Source organism: Dromaius novaehollandiae, chromosome 3, assembly GCF_036370855.1.
Source record: "Dromaius novaehollandiae isolate bDroNov1 chromosome 3, bDroNov1.hap1, whole genome shotgun sequence".
Taxonomy (NCBI): Eukaryota; Metazoa; Chordata; class Aves; order Casuariiformes; family Dromaiidae; genus Dromaius; species Dromaius novaehollandiae.
The window spans coordinates 21,489,968-21,511,212 of NC_088100.1; the positions used below are offsets into that span (position 1 = coordinate 21,489,968).

The following is a 21,245-nucleotide window of genomic DNA, read 5'->3' on the forward strand; positions in this document are numbered from 1 at the left end:
ACAAACAGAAGTTAGAACATGGCAAATTACAATCAGATATTGGAATTTTTATTTTTATTTTTATTTTTTTTTTGCCATGGGAGCAATCAAATACTGACACAGGTGCCAGGATCAAAAACTGCCACAGTGCGCCTGTGGACTCTTCATCCTGGGAAGTGTCCAAGACTTGACAGCACAAGATGTCTGAGCAACATGATCCCATTAGACCTGCAGTGAGCAGGGAGTTGGACTAGATGACCGCCAGGGCCCCTCCAACCTAAATTATTCTATGATTCGATAAGGAAGGCATGCTAAACTCAGGAACAACTTTGTTTTATCATAAGTAAATGCACAAGATAGGTGAGGTGAATCACTCGCTGGAGATATTTATTTCTCTCCATTGACTCCAACATGAGTCCAGGGATTAAGCACATTTGCAGATGAGCAACTATTAGATGTTACAGTCAGATGAGATCAATCTCACTTATTAAGTCCCAATCCCATAAAGATTTTAAGCATGTGAATAGTTCCACAGAACAGTTGGAATGTTGGTTTGCCTTACATTATCGACATGCAGAGCATAATCACATTAACTCAACTTAAAAAAATACGAGAAAATATTACTAAATATGAATTGAAAATGACAAAGAAAAAAGCAGACAAGATTGATTTCATTCATCTTATTGAATGAACTGGCAAAGTAAATACAAGTAAAGGTAAAAAAAAAAAGGAACCCTTCAGCTGTATTTTTAAGAAGTCTTAATGCAAGTATTTATATTTTCTTTTAGTCACTTGGATGATACAGAGGCATGTTATTTTCTAATTGGTCTTTCAGCACAATGGGAGTGTGTGAGAGATGTGAAAATTTTAAATAATAAGCCATCCTACTGCATTCCTTGTAGGAAGACTAGATTTATCTTAATGATGCCTTTACAGATGACTTGACAGGTCAATAGCTTCAATCTCTTATATATAACATATAGGTGTCTCTAGTTATTTCCTGACACATAAGATGGCTAACAAAATCTACATATAGATAACAATTACTGGACTGCCTTGCCATTGTAATGCTCGTTCATGTTCAGGTTTAATTTCCTCTCAGGCCCTGTAAGCCTTTCAGTAAGAGGACAGTCTACAGCCCACAACAACTGAATTGTATTCATCAATGTCATGAATACAGAGAATATCAGGTACATTTTGTTTAAATTATACGCAAATGATTACTTCTTCAAGGTTTTCAGCTCTCCACATGATTTAAATATATAGTTTATACGGTATATGAAATTCAGATGTGTTTGGGAGGGAAGAACAGATGTTCATGTGCATGACACACTTAGCAATGTTTCTTTGAAGTCTGCAAACCGTCTGGTTTCAGAAGTAAGACCAATATAGCTTGCTCTTATATTTTTATTATTATTATATTAATAAGCTAACATAGTGCAAATCAGACTATTTCCATAACACACCTCTGAAAACAGTCATTTCTTGAACAAATAGGTATTTTGAAAAACAAAAGCAATAAAGCTCAGTAATGAGCACTACGACTACTCACTTCAACATACTCAGCTCACTTGACTTATTTCTTTCCTACTTTGATGCCCAAGTTAGTGGAAAGCAAGCAGGTCTGCCACTGAAACCCAAGGCTATTTATCCAGAGGCATTTATTGAAGACATCTGGGGGCAGAGTCTTGCTGAAATAATCCTAGTGGATTAGAATTTAGTATGTTGTCAGCAAGCAGAAGAAAAGGCAAAATAAGTCTCACCACCTCCAGAAAGAAAAAGAAGTAATAATTCTTTGAGCTCAGTGGTAATATTAATATGAACAATCTTCTGACAGTATTAATCTCTTTATTTTGGGGGGTGGGGATAGGAAGGAGATTTTCTTTTGCCTTTTCTTCTGCTTCCTAACAATTTGCCATTCTGTGATCTAGGATTCTGTACTCTAAGGGATGCTATTTAGTAGAAGAAGCACAAATGAAGAGATGTGCAACATGTAACCATTGGGGATAAGGGGAAGTTCTTCCTGAATACATGGATTCTGAAAAGAATGAGGATGCTTCATTTTTGCTTGTGGCACACTTAATTGCAGTATAGATTTTAAAGCTAGAATTCAGCTAACCATTGTGAGGGTGAAGATTCAAAAAATAAGCCAGTTTACTTCTCTTGCTATGCTGCTGAACAAATTAAAGGCATGTATATGAGCTGTAAAGAGCATGTAAATACACTGCTCTACACTGCAAAGAAACAGCAATTTCCTTAATTTTCATGTCATTGATTTTTTGATACACTTTTAGACTACAAATATCTGGCATCCTAAAAGATGTCTAACTTCTGGCTTAGACATTCTACTTCACTTGCTGCATAAGGAACAGGTACTAAAATGCTGAGAATCAGTACTCAGCGCTGATCTCTAATTCTGTGTGGCACAGTTCCTGTCTAGCTTTTCTTTCCTGCCTATATCTTGATTTTTCCCTGAGTTAGCAGCTCATTTTAGTCAAGGGTATGTCTGTCTGTCTCTGTGGAGAGATCTGCAGAATGCCTAGCCACTTCTTGGATATCTCTTTGTTTCTATTCTGCTGAGCAGACTTTATTCTGTAGCCTGCATTTACTTGATTCCTGACAATTGATTTCCAAAATATCTTGCTGCTTGAACAGAACTGTGACAAACTGTAATCTTCCTTAAGGATCAAACTGCTCTGTTACAACATTTACAATCCGTGATGTCACCTCCTGCACTTTGTACTGTTAGGTTGCATCCCATTTCCATTAGTTCCATCCTTTTATAAGAATATAGTGCTCCTTTTCTGTACCTATGATGCTGATTCTGTGTCACCAGTGAGCTTGATTAGTGTAGTTCTATGTTCTGCATCAACAGCAGCCAAGTTAGTTCTTAAGGCACTCTATTAATAGTATCTCTCCAAATCAACAGTTTCTTTTTCTCTACAAATTACTCTCATCTTTTCCATTTACCAGATGTTACTGTCTGCCATAGTTTCCTGCCCTACTGCCCCCTTTTCTTGAATTAGATTCCAGTTTGGCTGTGGTATTTTTCATTTACATACTCACTCTTTGCTCAATTCCTTCACCTTCCTTATCTCAAAATGGTTTGCTTAATTTCTTACTGTCCTATTTATTTACCTAATTAAAGGCATTTTGTTAACCCACTGACGTGTTAAAATGGAAAATAGAAGACTTAAGAAAAATTATCTATCTTAAAAACCCAGTGAGCCAATTATAAAAACAAAACAAAACAAAAAACACAATACACTGCAATAATTATAATGACCAGAATATCAAGAAATAGAAAGTAACACCAAAACCTAATTAAGCTGTTTTTGTAATTGGGATCATAGCTACACAGACTCATAGCCACTGTGCCTATGTTACTTCCAGTCCACACATTTCTTGAATTTAGCTTCCATCTGCTTCCAAATGAGGGTTTTTTTTTTTTTTTTCAGACTCTAAACTCATAATGTTTGAGAGGTTATAGATACACAATATTCACTTCTTAAGGCTCTGGTCAATGCAGCAAATAAAGGTGACTATGTAGTACTGTCCGTATCTGCTAAAAATACTAAAAATACTTACCTACACATTTTTCTAAATAAGGTTCTAGACATTCTCTAAGAAAACTGAAAGCCTATAGATTAATAGAACTATTTTCTCCCTCTTTTATATAATTACAAATTTGTGAACTGCATACTCTGGGTAAGAAAGACATTGATCTCAGTATTTCACTGCCAAACTTCTGTTACAATTAGTGACCAACTCTATCCCTAATGTTTCCATCAACAAGTAGCAATTAACAGTATTCACAAGAACAGAATTTTCACAGTATATATTACTGTAAAATTTACACAGAAAACAGGACATTTAAGACACTTATGGGTTGATGAGAACTTTAGGATGATAAAAGCAGTGGTGCCTTATTATAAAAACAAGCAAATAAAAAAGTTATTGATTTAGTAAGTTACCAAAAGGAGTACACGAATCTACATGCATTCAGATAAACTTCAATCATATCAACAATCCGAAATATACTAATTAGGGGTGACTTGGGTAGTTACTATTTCTTGCCCATACTCACACTCTCTGAAGACATAGCTGGAAAAATCCTGCACCAAGAAGAGAAGAGATCTACTACATTTCTTACCTTTTCTTTAGGTATCCTGGGACTGTTTTTCTTCTGTTTTTGTTTTGTAATGGGGCAAACACACTTCATGGACTTGCCCTTTGCAGTATTTCTGATTAATCCTCTTTGAGTATAAAAAAGGAAAAAAGTCCTTCCTATTCTCTCTGGTTTCCGTTAATACCTATGGTGCTAACAAAATCTAATATATGTGAAAAAAGGTACTCTTTGGTACCAAGTAAAAAGACTTAAGACTTCATGAGAAAAATCAAATGAAAAATCAAGTGAAATGAAAAGTCAAAGGTAAGTCCTTTTCCTTATAGTGAAGAATAGAATAACAATCAAACATACAGGTTTTCCTGGCCATCTGATGACATAAGAGCTAAAAGTATGCATTTTCATGCCGAAGTTACTGGAAAGCTCAGAGGAAGTACCAAGCTATTTAAAATGTGTAGTTTAACCACAAAGGAAATGATATAACCTAATCTGATTAGTTTAGATTAGAACTGATCTAATATCACACTAAAGTTATATTATAGTCTAACAGACAACTCTAGCTTATAAAATGTTTCTAATCCAAAAAAGGGTCAAAGACATTCAGCAAGATGCTTACCTGCTATACGCTGACATACTCAGTATTTTTTAAAGGCAACAAAAAGATACCCTTCAGTAACATATCAGACTCTGTTTGACCTTATGACAAGCAATCTCTTTTTTGTTCATAAGGTTGTCTGAAGGCTGGAGATTATTTACAACACTGGAAAAGGAAAGCTGAAAATTATGATGGCCAAGGAAAGAAAAGTGAATGAGGTCATCCAAACTGGCTGGCAGCAGCTTTCCACATCAGAACAACAAGAATAGTTGGGCTTACACTGTACAAAACCATGTATTAAAACAAGCCACAGCAATTAAGCAATTGATTTTAATAACAAAAGAATGCTAAGTCTGCTGTGGCTATCTGCAAGAATCTCCGAGGTGAAAAAGACGGTTTTCCATTTGGGAAAGAAGGACTGAAGAATGCAGTGTGTGTTACATGGCTGAGTGGACAGACAGCAAGATAGTCATACAGGCTTTAATAACCTTTCCCAAACCATAACATTTTGCACAGTTGCAAGTAAATTCCTAAAGCAAGCAGTACATAGACCATCCTGATACAGAGAATGATACAGATCACTCTTTCTAAGTTTAATTGATGTAAAGAGCAGGGAAAAAGGCCCTTCACACAGGTCACCCAGTAGAAGAGAAAGCAAACAGCTGTGTATGTGATACTACAGAAAACAGTTCCAATAGTTCAATGATATGGACTTAAAAACAAGAGTGGCTGTTCCAGTGCCAGTGCACCTTCTTAGGATCAACTGAGATAATCCTATATATTATCCCAAGGATAATATATAAAGTAGTATATAAAAAGAAATATATAAAGAAGCATTACAGCAAAACAAAGCCATGACAGAGAACAGGAGGGATTCAGAAAGTAGCAAGGATGACATATAGATTCATAAACTCATTTAATACTGAAAAAGTAGGCATGCTGTTTACCTAATGTATGCAGACAGACTCTAAATAAATATTCAGAGAATGGCAAAAAAAGCAAATTGGTCAGCTAGACCCATGATACATTCAAGGAAATCGGCACAGACTCATTCAAATGAATTTAGATTGATGGCTGAAATGTGAAAGGGAGTCAAGATATGCAGATATGGTTGAAAGAAGGGATTTTATCCAGACTGATGTTACCATTTATACTTATAGTTGTTTATAGGTTTCATCTCATGCAAGGCAGACATTTGATTATATAAAGTAAGTATTGAAGACAAATGCTGGAATTTATGCTTACACAAACATGGAGAAATGTAAAAGAAAGTAATATGTGGGATAATAGTAAGAATATAAGCATGTATTTCAGAGAAGGAGAGAATAGGTAAGAGCAGTCTGGTACCCCTCATATAAGAATACAACATTGGTAAGAACATGGGACTGGCCTCATCAGCAATTACTCTCAAAGTGGTATTCCTTTAATGCTCACATGGATATTCCTGCAGGATTACCAAAAATAAAAAGCAGCAGGGTGCATATCAGTAGAAGTATCATTTGATAGTGATAGGCTCTAAGGAATGATTCCAACTTCCTGTACTGTTTAAAAGAAAAGGCAAAAGAACAGTAATAGTGGAATGCTGTGTACAGAAAGTATATACTGGAGTCAGATGCATCACAAGAGACTGTATCTATCCGAGGCTGAGGCTGAAAGCACTAGAATTCTAATTCCTTACATGAAAAATACTTAGAAGTTGTTTTATTTCAAGGCAATCTCAAAATGCATACATTGCTGACATTTTCTGAATTGGAATCCATTCGGATTGCTCCAATTAATGGACAGAGTGCACAGAATAGGAGTGAAACTGCTTCTAACTAGCAGGGTAGTAACTGAACTCAGTCGTTTAAATGTTTTAATTTCTTTCCACTTATCCTTTAAGTGCAATAACATTGATCATTAGAGTTGATGCCTAAATATGCATGCAGAGATTTGTTCATTTAACCCACAGGAGAACTTCTAAGCCTTGTTGTGATATATTTATTTTGGAATGTATAGAGGCCTGTTATAGATTTGGAAGAATGACCACGTGAACTTCACAGCTGAAGGAGGGAGAAAGAAAGCAGTGGAGGAAGTGATGAGAGACTTAGTAAAGAATAGAATTAAGAGCTAACACAAAGACTGGGGAAGAACCTAAAACTCTCCTGGACAGATTACTATTATTTGATTTGTGATGCTTTAACGCAAAGTCTGGGAGAGGAGCTGCCACCTGATTCAGGTGACAGTATACACTTTTGCTTTCACATCTTTTTGTTAGTCCAGCAAAATCAGCTCTTCTATCCTATTCCACAGATGCTTTATAAACCATTGCTTAGGTCTCTGAGATGCAAGATTTTATGATTGAAAATACTACTTTTTGTACCCTGTACTTTATAAAACTCTGTTACAGTCAATATGAGTTTCTATATGACAATGGTATGTAGCATAGTCACAAGAATTGTGAGATATCTCATTATTTTTTTAAAAAAGGTGTTAACTGACAATATCAAAACTTGGGAATATGGAATATAGGAGTATTCTCTTATAGAGCTATGGAGTGAAATGTAATACCTTAAAAACTAATTCAAGTAAAGCCAAGCTTAACCTCTGAACTATCTGCTGATGGTAACCGAACTCCCAAGATAAAATGGATTATGGAAACATATTTTATGGAGCTATGTTTACTATACTTTTTACTTTGTCATTGGTAATCACCAAGCATGCCATTAACCTCAAGGGAAGATGACCGGCATATATATGTATCTTTTATGATAAAAACTAAAGATTTTCATAACGCAAAGAATCCTTGCACAGCCAATGCTCCAGAGCAAAATATTAGGTCCAGCTAACTAACCCAGTGCTTCCCTTTTTAGATTACAAACCTTAATTTATCTGTTCCAGCTTTGTACCTCGAGATGTGAGCCATCAACAGAGGAACTGATAAGGTGTCTAGCCAGCGCTTCTCGTATTTTGGTTCATTAGCTATGGGTGAAGAAGGTGATGATGGAGCCTGTACAAAACAAATCAGAATCAGTAAGCACAGTCTATCAGACAATATAGTGCATAAAGCAAGAATATGCATTTCTGGCTGTGCTTGTGTTGGAAGTGAATAATATATAGCAATAGAACTATTCAAGAAACTCAGGATCTAGTAGAAAAATGTTAAAAAGTATTTGTGTAAAAAAGAACACTGGACATCTTGATACTATACTTGTGATTTGATTTCAGTATTTCAGTAATTTTAATTTTAGTACATATATGTAAAGACTACAGTAGTCATGCAGAATACTGGTTTCTTATTTACGCATTGTGACTTTTATCCATAGCATTATTTAATAACAGACTGCAAATCCTGAGTTTCATATTATCACTAACCATATACGGACTGATGAATTTAAAAATTTTATCTTTGAAGTTTTCCTCCAAGTATTTCTTCTAGTAAAGATTGCTGGCATTATTTAAGCAGTAAAAGATGTCCAGATCTCAGAACAGTGAAAATAAATAAGTACCTGTATGACCTACTTAGTTCATGTTATGAGAACAAACAAAATAATATAACATTAAATTAAATGTGTGCAAATGCCATTGCAAACGAAGTTAGGGGAATTAGACTGGACATACTGTCATTGATAAAAGGGTCTAGCCAAACCTAAAGTATAGATTATATGGAGATTGCTCAGCCTCCTAATATATATTGCCTCTTATGTATCACACCTAATTATTTAATTAGTTCCTGAAGGCACCACAGAATGAAACATGATTAAAAGAAAGTATTTTTTAGATTGTTAAAGGTGTAACAGAACCACTAACACTAATATATATATGCAGTGGTATATATATGTATATATATGTAGTTTGTTCTTTATGACATAGTGTCCAGAGGTTTACACCATTTGTAAAAACAGAGGTTTACACCAGTGAAAGTACAGAAATATGCCCAAATTTAGAAGGAAATGGTGGCAATTGGTTTTGGTTGCAATTGATTTGAAAATTGTGTTTACAGGCAAAAATCAATTAAATTAGAAACAGCTGAGTAACTGCTGGAATTCATTGTTCAGAATACCACTCAGGATTTATGATCATGATTATGTACTGCAAAATGGGAATTATTAAATGGGAACAATAGAACAGCAAGGAGCTTCTTACAGAATGCATAAAAATGATAACTTGGAAAGTTTTCATTGCTACTTTTATCTCCTCACTATCATGACATCTGAGCATTGCACTCTTTTATAAAGATAGGAATACTATTTACAGAGAAGCAGCTGAGACAGATTCACAGACACAGCTATTAAGGTCAAAACTAGGCATCTATGTTCTCTAACTCTGAACCAAAATTACTTATCCCAGGTTGTTAAGAGAATTTTCTAGTACAGAATGTAGTTGAAAGCTGGCTATTTTAAAAAAAGGTCACAAATATGCACTGTGTAGTACGTACAAAAGCAGATAAACTACAGGATGACCTAGCTTCAGCTCTGTTAAGCCCTGGTGTTCAAAGGCCATAAAACTTAACTCAAAATAAAGCATATTCTGAGAATTGTTTTATTTCTAGTTCTTTTTCTTGCTCATAAGGTTTTAGGGTTAACATTTTTTCCTAAAGCTCTTATAGTCAGCAAGGGCTGATCTTTCTATTTATTTCTTTAAATAAATCAGAATAGTGAGTTTCATATTCTAACAGGACCACTGAGAATTAGTGACTGAGGAACGCATTCTAGTAAATGAAAAATTTGTAATGAAATTGCCAGAATTGGTAATACTAAAATATCTCTTAGGCTTCAAACTGTTTGGGGAAAAGAATTTCATTTAGAGTATTTGCAAAGTACCTAGGAAAATCCAGCTTTCATCTGATTGAGATCTCCTGGTGTTGTTGCAGTATGAGTATTTAATAATAAAGTTCATAGACTAATTCTAGTCCGTACAAATAGCCTCAAAAGGCTAAGATGTCTCCAGAGCTTTGTATAAATTTTATAAGATCATAGTGAAGAATCTGTTGCATATTTTTGAATTCTGTACAAATGATTTTGTGACATAACCTCATGTTGAAAATGATCAACATAATTTAAAGTGCCTATCTGGAAACTGAAATGTCTAAGAATAAACCTGAACGTAGTTTATTACAGTCAAACATAAATGCTTGAATACAATCACTGAATTTATATCCAGGAATCAGAAAGTAAAGAAGTACCACAATTTCTGAAGCATCCTCACCTATTTTTCCATTCCCCTCCACTCTCTAGATATGGGTCAGATCTAGATAATCTAAACTTAAAAGCCTGTCTGTAATGACAAGGAATAGGGAAAGGATACAAAGGGGTCAAGCTGGTGACATTCTCAAATGTCTACTTCGTACTAAAACATATTCTACTACCCAGTTTATGTTGGAGCACAGAGTAGAGACTGACCCCTCCTTCTTAAGGGAAAAAGAGGGCATACACATGGCCATAGGCCACCACGCAAAAAGTAAACTCTGTCATAGGACCAACACTTCATTTTGTTCAGCTTGTCCTGTAACCTATTACACTTCAATTTGACACTCATCCTTTGATTTTATCCCTTCAAAATTAGTGAACACATGGATAAACATAACAAACTGGGGAAGAATCAAGTCAACACAACTTTTGCAAACAGAGGTCACGTCTCACAGATCTTTCAAAGTTGTCCAAAGCAGTCAACTAATATGAGAGAACCACTTGGTAAGGCACACTTGGATTTCCAAAAACCATTTGTCCCACACAAAAGATTCTTAGAATTTGCTATGAAATAAGGCAAGATAAATACAGATAAATAATTACCTAAAATATAGCAAAATATAGCAAACAAAACACAGCAATTAATAACCATTTTTCACTGTGGAGGGGCATTATCAGGCTCCCACAGACAACTGTGGCCCAACCTATGCATATTGATGAATGAACTGGACAAGGTGGTGAATGCTGGACTGACCAAGTTTACTAAGCATACCAAGTAATGAAGAACAATAAAAAGAAAATCAAAATGAAAATAAAGAATCTCATGATATTTAATATTTCTCCAGTCAAGAGATAAAATGACAGACAAAATTATTGTAAACAAATACTTGAGAAAAGACAACATTAACTTTCCATATGCTGTGGTAGGATATGAACAGGTGATTACTGCTCAGCAAAAAGATCTTGCTCTTGTGGGAAAAACAAATGTTGAAATGTATGGAATGGCTTCCATGAAAATGAGCAAGTAAACAAAGATTCATTAGACTAGAAAAGAAATTGCTGAGGGGGGTGTATGGCAAAGATTTATAAAGCCACAAAAAATGCAAAGAAAGTGACTAGGAAACAAGTTCACTGAGTCTTTTAATATAAGAAGCAGAGATATCAAATAGAGGTAAAATGCAACAGGGTAAAAACAAAAAAAGGATGTATGTCTCCACATAACATAGAGTGAGGCTGTGAAACTTTCATCCACAAAGTTGTAGGTGCTAAAAGTTTATATGTGATCAAGAAATACAAATATATGGAATCAAAATCCAAATAGGGCTGCTAAATGCAAAGATACAAACTCCGGCTCAGGAAGTCCCTATGCCAGAAATCACTGGAGGTGTAGAGAATATACCATAGAAATAACGCTATATATTTCCTCTGGTCTTGTATTTTGTCAAGAGCATGTTTTGAGGACAAAGTCCAGTGTGCTGAGCTGGCTGCCCTTCAAGCCTTCTGTCTACTAAACAGCTGCTGCTCATGTTGCAACTCTCCACATCACCCTTCCAAAGCACTAAAAAAAACAGCTGTTTAGGGATCACCTTTGCAATCACATCTTTTATCCTCTGGTCCATTTCACACCTTTGACTTTCTGCTGAGACCACCAACAATGTTGCCAATTAATGCCAATTTGTTTGTAACACCTGTCCATTAGGAAATGGATTGAGCAGAAAAATCTCATTTTTGACAGAACACTGAACAAGAATCAGTTTGTAATGACACATAATCACTACCCACCTGGGACAGATGTGAGCTGCTGACCTGGAGGAGGGAACGATTCTGTATCCCATTAGCAATCACTGACCTATGAAGGACAATTTAGACGAGAGCTTTGTTGTTTTTTTAAACATATTCTATAACAACTCATTATGGGTCAACCAAGAAGTCTTTCCATAAGTAGAATAAAACATCCTCTGTTAAGTGGGAGCCTTAATTAGATATGTCTCTATAATCAACCTTCCACTATCAGAACATAGGAAGGGAGAAAATAGGATTGCAGCTGGCTGTGGCTGTCAACTTTTCATCTTGTTGTGATATACGATTTGCAGAGAGTAGGCAATCGGTTGTTTTACCTTGCTTTTTTTAAACTGCCACTGATTTTAAATCTCTACAGGGGAAATATCATGTTATTGGAGGAAAGTATTTCTGAATCTTCCCTAGTAATTTAATTTGCAATTTCTCTTACGGCTGCCCCTTGAAACCATGATTTTCTAGGTTGACACAGCTCTTTCTTTAAACACAGGCTTCAGACAGGTTGAAGCTGAGTTAAGCCAGTTTTGGGAGCAGAAAATACTCAGGGTCATGCTACTCAGCGTGCTTAAGCTTGCACTTAAATATGCTCTTTACTTCATACTGCAAATATAATCTGTTTTGCAGGAAGGCAGGTCTTGCAAAGTCTTTATAGTGGATGAAGATGAAGGAATATACCTGGAATAGCAAGGTATCTATTGCAAGCATTGTCATAGCACAACTGGGCAAAAAAACAGAGGCAACAATTATTGGTAGGGTTTATTCTTAGAAGACTAAACTGACTAGCATCAAGTATTTGTTCCCTTTAAAGAAGCTATCTTTCTTTCTTTACTACCATGATGCCTTGCTCTGCTGTCACCACCTTTAAGAAAGAAAGTGAGGGCAGAACCTTTTTTTTAGCAATATCTGAGCTTTCAATGGTCTCTTGCAGTGTATGACAGTAAAGATGATAGGACAAGTCAAGGATTCAAGGCTTTCTCATTCCAAGCAATGCAATCTTACTTCTGGTGGCAAATTTTAATTGAAAAAAGGTTCTAGGAACCTCACTTCCACTTTCTGGAATGCTTCCATTTCCAGATATTCCACCTGTTTTGATAGGCTCTGGCAAACTGGAGATATTTGATGCAATTTCTGCTGCTGTTGCAGAATCCTACTGGAAGGATGTGGGCAAGAAATAGCTAGGAAGATGTGATTCTTTTGGGGGTACTCTGAGTTCCTTATCACTTCTTCTCAACCTGCTAATGTGTTTGGCTGGTACTGGTTTGTTCCTCCTATCAATGATGTTTCTCCACTGAGGATGGTAAAGGCATAAACCGATTTCCCAAAATGTGCCTTTTTGGATATACCCAGCATTTACTACTCAGTAAATATTTGAATGGAATACAAAACAAAACATCAGCAATGAAAGCAATGTTCAAAAATAAAATTACAGATTTAAAAATTTAATAAGTTGGGTTTAAAAATTTATCATGTGTAAGAAGATTTGTTTTACATAATGTGGCCAGTTATTAATGTAACTGGTGGAAATGATTTCACAAAAGGCTTGTGTTCTGTAAGATTTCAATCTTCTATCAAAATCCCTTGATTTTTGCAATTACTTGCTAACTTGCATGTTTGCAGGTTTCAAAAGACTGGCAAGATATACACTTACAACTTTCAAGGAAACTTGGATCAAATACATATGGGCAGCTAAATTCTTATATTGAAACTTAACTTTCAATGAAGTTATTGTTTTGGTGAAGACTGACAGGTAAAACTATCTACAAGAAAATGATTAAGAATCAAGTGGGATACCCACTAGGAAAAATTACAGCCTAATTTTTGTGATTTCCTCTTGCCTTCTGTAAGATCTTTATCGATAATTCAGAATTCATCCATTTTTTGTTTTAGAGAATTTATCTTTCAAAGCATATTATTAAACTCTTGAACTTGTTCTGTAAAAGTGTTTTTTCTATCAAGAACATGCATATGGAAGTGCATGACTAATACCAGATTACTGCCTGCTGTGGACACTGGATAAAATAAGAGGTTATGAGGATGATATTATTTATCTTCTAAGGCATTTTTTTTGCTATTTACTGTTTAGTAAGCATTACTGAAAAGTTCTGAACAGAAAAACAAATCTTTCTCTATAAAATATGTATATGAAAATGTTAGCGACATTAATACAACATTTGATAATACAACATTTGAAATTTATAAACTGAAACTATACTGAAACTATAAACTTAACCCTGAGGCTGAAGTGCCGAAAAGTGCCCTTATGTTCAATACTTTCATTTTCTAAAGCTATAACTGAAAACACTGGACAATCACTTTTGATGGATTTAGTAAAACTTTGAGTGTAGTAAATTTAACTTTCTTGCATCTTTACATCTTTACAAACCTCCATTACCAGATATATTACAGCATACTCAAAAGAAAGCTTTCAATGTAACAAGCTTTTCAAAGTAGGCTGATTTGTCTTACAGTTAATCTGGAGGAGGGGCTTTAGCATTTTATAATTTCCAATGAGATTGTACAAGTCTTTGAATATGCTCAAATACATTAGTTCTGATTAGTAAAATTGTGTTCAGGGGTTTGTTCAATGTAGACTGGTAACTAAAATTGGAAGTGGAGTGGCAGAACTTGAGAAGTTGGAAAACTCATCCTGTATAGTCTAAAAGCCTCAGATCCAGCCAACACCCTGTGAAGCTGCACCACTCTAAATGAGGCTATAATTTCATGTAATTTTCACTTTCTAAGGCCTGCATATTCTAGCATCATTGCCAAAACAATGCAGCACTTCCACCCTCTGCACAAACACCATTTGTACAATTACGTGAAGAAGTTTTTGCCAGCTTAGTTTTAACCTAGATCAATTCCCCAATCTAGTTCACTGCAGACGCATGAAAAGGTACACAGGAGGCATAGATGAGAATTACTAGTTTAGGGGAAGGTAGAATTTCTTTCACTACTATTGCTGGCTAATGCAAACTTAAACGTACACAAAGCTATGGCCTTAGCATGCAGTGCCATGATCAGCTTAAGCTGATATAAAATCATGCTGGTGCTGATGGCAGTTATTCTAACCTTCTGGTCTTTGTCTCAGGCATGTTTCCTTGTTACATTTCTTGCAACAGCACCAGCAACCACACAACTCACAATGAATTGAATGAACTCTCTCTCTTCAGCTCTCAGTCAGGTCAGTGACTGAAATACGTGTATATACATATATATGTGCATATGTATACCCATATATATAGGTAGGATTAGTTTCCAGTGGAACAGTGAACTGATCTGATCAATGTATGGCTGAACATTACTGATTCTTGGGAGAGAGAGGAAGCAGAGGCTGGGGACAAGTCGGAGAAGAAATTAAGACTGTTCCATCTAGCAGTAGCGGAGTCTTACATTAGCTTACATTAATCATGGAACAGCAAAATTACAAATGTTCAACGAGGAGCAGGGACATGACTTGAAACTCTTGTGATGCCCAGCTAATGAAACACACTTTTGAGATAGCTGCTGTAAACAGGAGTCAATTAGAGTGTTAGACTAGTCTCAAAATTCATTTAATGATGATATCAAAATACCTATGCATTCCTTTGATGCAGCATCAATTCAGCAGAGGGTTGGTGTTTATTTATTTTTAATGGAATGCTCAGATGCAAGTGCACAATTCTGTGACAGCTTTAAAACGATAGTAATTATGTGGTAAAGCATGCATCACCAAATCATTTAGTAGATAAAGGCTTCTATACAGGAAACAAGGTCTTCCAGATGAAATAACAATTTGGAAAAGTAATTTGAGGTCTTTAAAATTCAGTGAAAGCAGCAACTTTTAATTACACAGCTCTATTCTACATTATTTTAATCGGCAGACATTGTTTAATTAAATTGGAAGAATGTGAAACAGCATGTGAAACAAGATATTGCCCCCTCTCTTTCTGTCACAGAAAAAAACCTTTTGATTTGATTCTAAGGCTATCTCACCTGTATGCTTTTGAAATTTAATGGCTGCTCTCACAGACTTTTAATGTTTTTTTAATTTAATGGTTGCTCTTGCAGACACTGAACACCTATATGCGGTGTTTACATGACAGTCTGTATATCAGTATGTGTTAGTGGCTTACGCTGCCCTGTTCACTGCAGTAGCTATGCATTTAAATCAGTTGGATTAGTATTTCTGCTACTAGTGAGACACACACTAAAACCTTTCAATTATATGAATTTCTCCAGAAGTGATTTACAATGGAAATATTAATGAATATTTCATTATATTTGTGCTGCCAGGTACTATTACATTATTTTTTTTAATGACTCAGTAAAGTAAAAGCCTAAGATATTTTTTGAGAATAGATATGGACTATTTGACAGAATCTTGCACCTTTTTCTTCAATTTGTTTCCCTCAGGCTAGTATGTAATTGGTTCCTGACTAACCTCAATGACCTTGCCTGGAATGCCTTTCTAGATATATTCTATGGGGGGGGAGGAAGGGGGGAGATGGGGACGGTCATGGGGAGACAGAGTAATTTATATTTAATTTCAGCACAAAAAGCAGAAAGTAATTGTGCCGCTTCTCAAATTATAACTGCACTCAGAAATCAAAACATGATGTTGTAGGTATATAAGGAATAGAACAGTAAAGAAAAAAATGTTGAGATTAATATGAAATTATACTATAAATGTGAGTATATCCAAACTTCAGCTATTGCAGACAATTCTGCAGACAATACAAGGGTAAAGAAAATAAGCCCAGTTATATGAGAAAGGATAAAAAAACCCTAAGTAATAAACTAAGCTTTATTTATCTTCTAAGCCATTTCCTTTGTACTACTGATGAAAAGTAAAATGAAATAAAATTGTAAGAAATATGAAAACAACTTATTCACAACAAGACAGAGCTGTTTATGGGAAAAATTTGTAGAAATAATAAATGAAACCAGAATAGCTACAAAATGCAACTCAAGTTATTGTTTTCCGCTTGGCATTTTAGTTCCATAGTTTTACTGCTGCACTTTTTTGTTATGCTTATGGCTAGAAGTCTCAACAAAGACTACACAAAGCCAGAACCTTTCATCTGACCTTTCTTGGTCTGATTTCTTTTCCAATGGGAACAGAACAAGGCCAGTCCTACTTAAAAAATGTAAACCTTCCTCTTGGACAGTATGTGAACATTGGATCAATTTTCAGAGTTTTAACTGATTTTTTTCTACTAGTATTAGATATCATAAAATAATAAATATTGCTCAGTGTTTACTTATTTAGCAGCTAATAAGACCTTTGCAATTCCGTATTTCCATTCACCAGACGTTGCTAAGGCTCTAAGTTTAAAAAAAAATCATAAAACGTATTTGAATTAAACTTCAATGGTAAATTAAAAAGTGTTTAATTTCTGTGCAGAAGAAATGACAAACAACCATCAGTTTCAACACCAGAAGAAATATGTCTGGTGAAAGAATTAACAGAATTGACTATGGGGATCAATGCAACTAAAAGATAAGACTTTTAAAGATACGATTTACTCATTTCAATAATGTCACAGTGAAAGTCCTAATCAACAATCAACTCTAATCCGAATTAGAGACATACAGTGTTTTTGAACAACTAAATCTAAACTAAACAATTTTCTTACTCAGTATCAAAATAATTTCATATACAATTCTATATTAGTAGAGTAAGAAGGCATTAATTAATTGTCTTTTTCCAGCCTGTTTTTCTACTGCTACTATTCCTGAAAGGTGTAATCAGAACAGAAAATTCAAGATTATTTTTCCCTGTATGCAGAAAAGAGACAGCCATTTCAAATTTATTCATGAAGTAAAAGGAGTGCATTTATTTGCAGTGTATTTATCTCATTTCATATAGGTCCACAGCCCAGCAGCAGTCCAAAATATTTAAGTGTACCTAGCTATGCTCATCTATTGTAACACTTTTCTTTTCTGTTCAGCAGATATTGATGACTACTTTCATGACAGGAACCAGCACTGTCCTTCTAAGTAAGGGAACTATTCTTTGTATTTGTTACATTTTATACACATACATTACTAAATGATGCAGTGTAAATTGAAAGTCAATTTAAAGCTTCAAGATCTATACCTATAATGCTTTCATTCTCAGTGAGAAAATCATGGACTTTCAGATCAAGGAATGGCTGAGTCTACTGGCATCACATGCTAAACCATTCTAATAGAAAAAGTATTGATCTGAAATCTTGAAACTTCTCCAAAGTGAGCTACAGGATGGTAAAAATGGAGAATAAAATAAAACTTCAGAATGATAAATAGTGTGTTCATACTGAATTGGAAGATGCCATATAAGCAATCAAAAAATAAAACCATTGAAGCTTTTAGATGTAGGGCAGCAACTGGATCTCAACTCAATAGCCCGATCACTTACTAAAAGTATCCGTCAGCATAGCTTTTACTCTCTGTATGGGGGTGTCCATCCCCTTTCTTGGAGCCTTTTCCTTTTTTGCCTTTTACGGGCTTGACTGAGCCATACCTTTATCTCTCTCTGAAAACAGGATCTTACATAGCAAATTAAACAATTAGCATCTTACAGGTCCCATCAGCTGGGCATTTGTATTTTTAATTTTTTATAAGCTGTAGCAGGTGATGAAGTAGACAATGTCTTTCTTAATGCAAAACATTTTAATTTAATAGATGAAACAAAGTAACTAAGGAAAAAAGATTTTAAAGCAATTTAGAAAATCCTAAATGCTTATTTAGTTTCATCTAACCAACCAAAATCATCATACATTTTATAAAAATTTAATTAGCATTCTTAAATTACATGAACACACAGAAAATCATGGTCTACTTTGGTCTCAGTTCACTTATCAGAATACCACTTTTAGACCATTTACCTTATCTCGAGGAAGCTGGATTTTCAAACAAATGAAAAATGACCACATTCTCCCCATGTGCCTGTCAACTATCCTACTGAATAATAATAATTCAATGGTATTTTTATTGTACCTTCATTGTATGTCTTTATTAAAAGTTATTTCAGACTTCTTCTTTCTCTTGAGTGGGCTGGCCTGGAAATCTAGGGCATCTGGACAGCAAGAAAAATATCCATATTGTATTTTCCCCATTGTTTTGTAGTTATAATCATTGAGGTACATGACCTGTAATCACCGGCCTTGAGGCCAGCTCCTCCTTTAGCACTAAGGACTAGGTGCTTCTAGATGCTAGAGCTGATGGTAGCACAAGCTACCCCTTCCTGTATCCACAGTAGTTGGCTAGATAAAATATAGACTGTTTTGCTTTATTTCACTTCTAGGCCATAGTGTCTGGTGCTTAGGCATAGCTTCCCATGTGAGTTTATGTCAAACTTCAGAAAAAGAGAGTAAGTTCTGTATAAAAACAAATTCGTTCCTAAGTATTCTCCTTTCTTTGCTTTTTGTTTTTCTGCCTGTATTTCAAGCTTACTCAGTCTTTTGTGTGCTACCTTGTAAACTGCAACTCTAAATTAATCTTTTACAAATTTAAGTATCTCCAGCCACTTATTTATACTTTTATAATGTGTAGAATTCAAAATGTGTAATTCCCAAAGTACAGTCATAATAATTTTTGTAAGTTATTATGGAACACTCATGTTGGTACTTAAAAGGCATTAATTTACTAAAACATGCTAATGTAATCACATGCAATCCTCTGACCATAGCCCTCTTCTTATAACATATGCTCTTTGCAAAATGGATTGCTTGCAGAGCACCTGGTACACAGGCATTCTTCAGGCACTGCAGAGTGATGGACCCTGATGACTGAGTGGGGTTCCTTGGTAAGACAATAACACAACCGAAAGGAAATAATTAACTGCAAACAAATAATCATGAAACTTTCTGAACCTAGACTCAGTTTGGACCCTGGGCCCTAAGTTACAGGTATCACAGCATAGATGAATCTCAGAATTTCGATCAGATGAAAACCAGCCTTAAGGATTAGTTTAGAGAGACAATGCTCAGAAAAGTGCAAAGTTGTGGGAGAAGTCTACGGCAGGGAGCAGACACTGATATCTTTTGTTGAGTCAAATAAAAAAAAAAAAAAGGAAAAATAGAAGCAGCAGCCTGCAGTCCATTCTCTGGATATACTTTCTGTAAAATGTAGTATCGAAGTGAAAAGACCACAGTTGCAATTAGTTAGGAGCTAAAGGAGTTGTCACCATGAAGGTCTCTCCTTGTACAGCTGCTATTTCCATCTTCCATCTTAATTTTAAAAAGATAGCAACATGTCCACCTACTAAGACAACCTATCTTTGGCTTTGCCAGATGGTCTTTTTACTTCAAAAAGGGAAAACAAAAACCCTCATGATATTACGTATGCTTCAATCATAGCTGTTTGCTGATGAGAAAAGAACTGTTATCTTCCATATTAAAGAACCGATTTTTTTCCCCTAAGTCTGCTTTCTCATTTCATTTCTTTCCCTTTTTCTCGCTTTCTTTCCTGTTATGAATGTTTCAGTAATTCAATTTACATTCTCTTCAGAATTCCATGTGTAAGTCAGCATCTTTAGCTGTATTAAATTCAATAAAATATGTCAAAAGTTAACATGTAACAGTTAGCTTTTCCGAATAAGAACCTAGTAATTCAAGAGCCCATGTTGGTTACTTTGTGAATTCAGAATCTTCAGAATCTTTTATGCCCTTAAATTAAATAAATAAATGCAAATCCTTAGTATAGTCCTATGTTAACATTCTGAAGCTCAGAATGGAAAGCGAACTTACACAGCTTACATCATGTTTTTATTACTAATTTGCTTACCGTGTTAGTCGAGTTTCCATTTAAATGTAAACCACTGTCAAAGAGAGGTGATGAAGCTCCACTGCTGTGATCACTAGATGGTCCAGGGGAACCTGAAATCAGATCATGAAAGAAAACTGTTTATGTTAACATATTATATTACATTATACTATACATATATATTTTTTCAGCAGACAATAGCTAATTCAGCTGAGAAAGGAAAACACAATGAGAACTTTCAATATAAAACACCAAACCAAAAGAGTACTGCTTGCATTTAGAATGACAGCCAATAAAATGTGTCTGACCATATGCTACACTTCATATGTCTAAAAAGATAAAAGCAGCTGGACATCATTATATAGAGACTGGGCTCAGAGGAACTTCTAATATGCTTAACTGTTAGCAGGACTAAGCCTTTTTTGCACTGAGAATGATATATTTAAAAACAAGTAAGTAATTTAGTTACACAAATCCCATTAATTTAATGAATACATTTCTTATTTACTATTGAAACTCTCACCCTACAGTATAACTGTGGACTGTATTTATAGACAAAGCTAATAAGAACCTCTCAGGCAAGCACTAACTGTACACATACACACACTTTATTAATGGATACATCTTTTTGCTACAAGTGCCAAGTATGAGGTACTTTTTGAAACTGCAAGATTAAAAGCAAGGAGTCATTTTGCAATGTTAATATTGCACCATTATAGTCTCAAAAATTATCTCTGAGATAACTCTTTCTTTAATAGTTATGCATCACGATCCTGCTTTAATGGTTAATGTGACTCCAGGTTAGCTTAATGCATCTGTATGTAATAACCTATTTTTATAATGGAACCAGCAC

General features: G+C 35.0%; 1 protein-coding gene across 1 annotated transcript in view; it reads right to left on the reverse strand.

Annotated features, from left to right (window-relative positions):
- SNTG2 (syntrophin gamma 2) overlaps positions 1–21,245 on the reverse strand; it is a 174,858-nt gene that overhangs the window by 77,761 nt on the left and 75,852 nt on the right. The window contains exons 8-9 of the mRNA XM_064508091.1: positions 20,414–20,505; positions 7,562–7,689 (exon numbers count right to left, since the gene is read on the reverse strand). Of these exons, the coding sequence (XP_064364161.1) occupies positions 7,562–7,689; positions 20,414–20,505 (220 nt within the window). The remainder of the gene's footprint in view (positions 1–7,561; positions 7,690–20,413; positions 20,506–21,245) is intronic.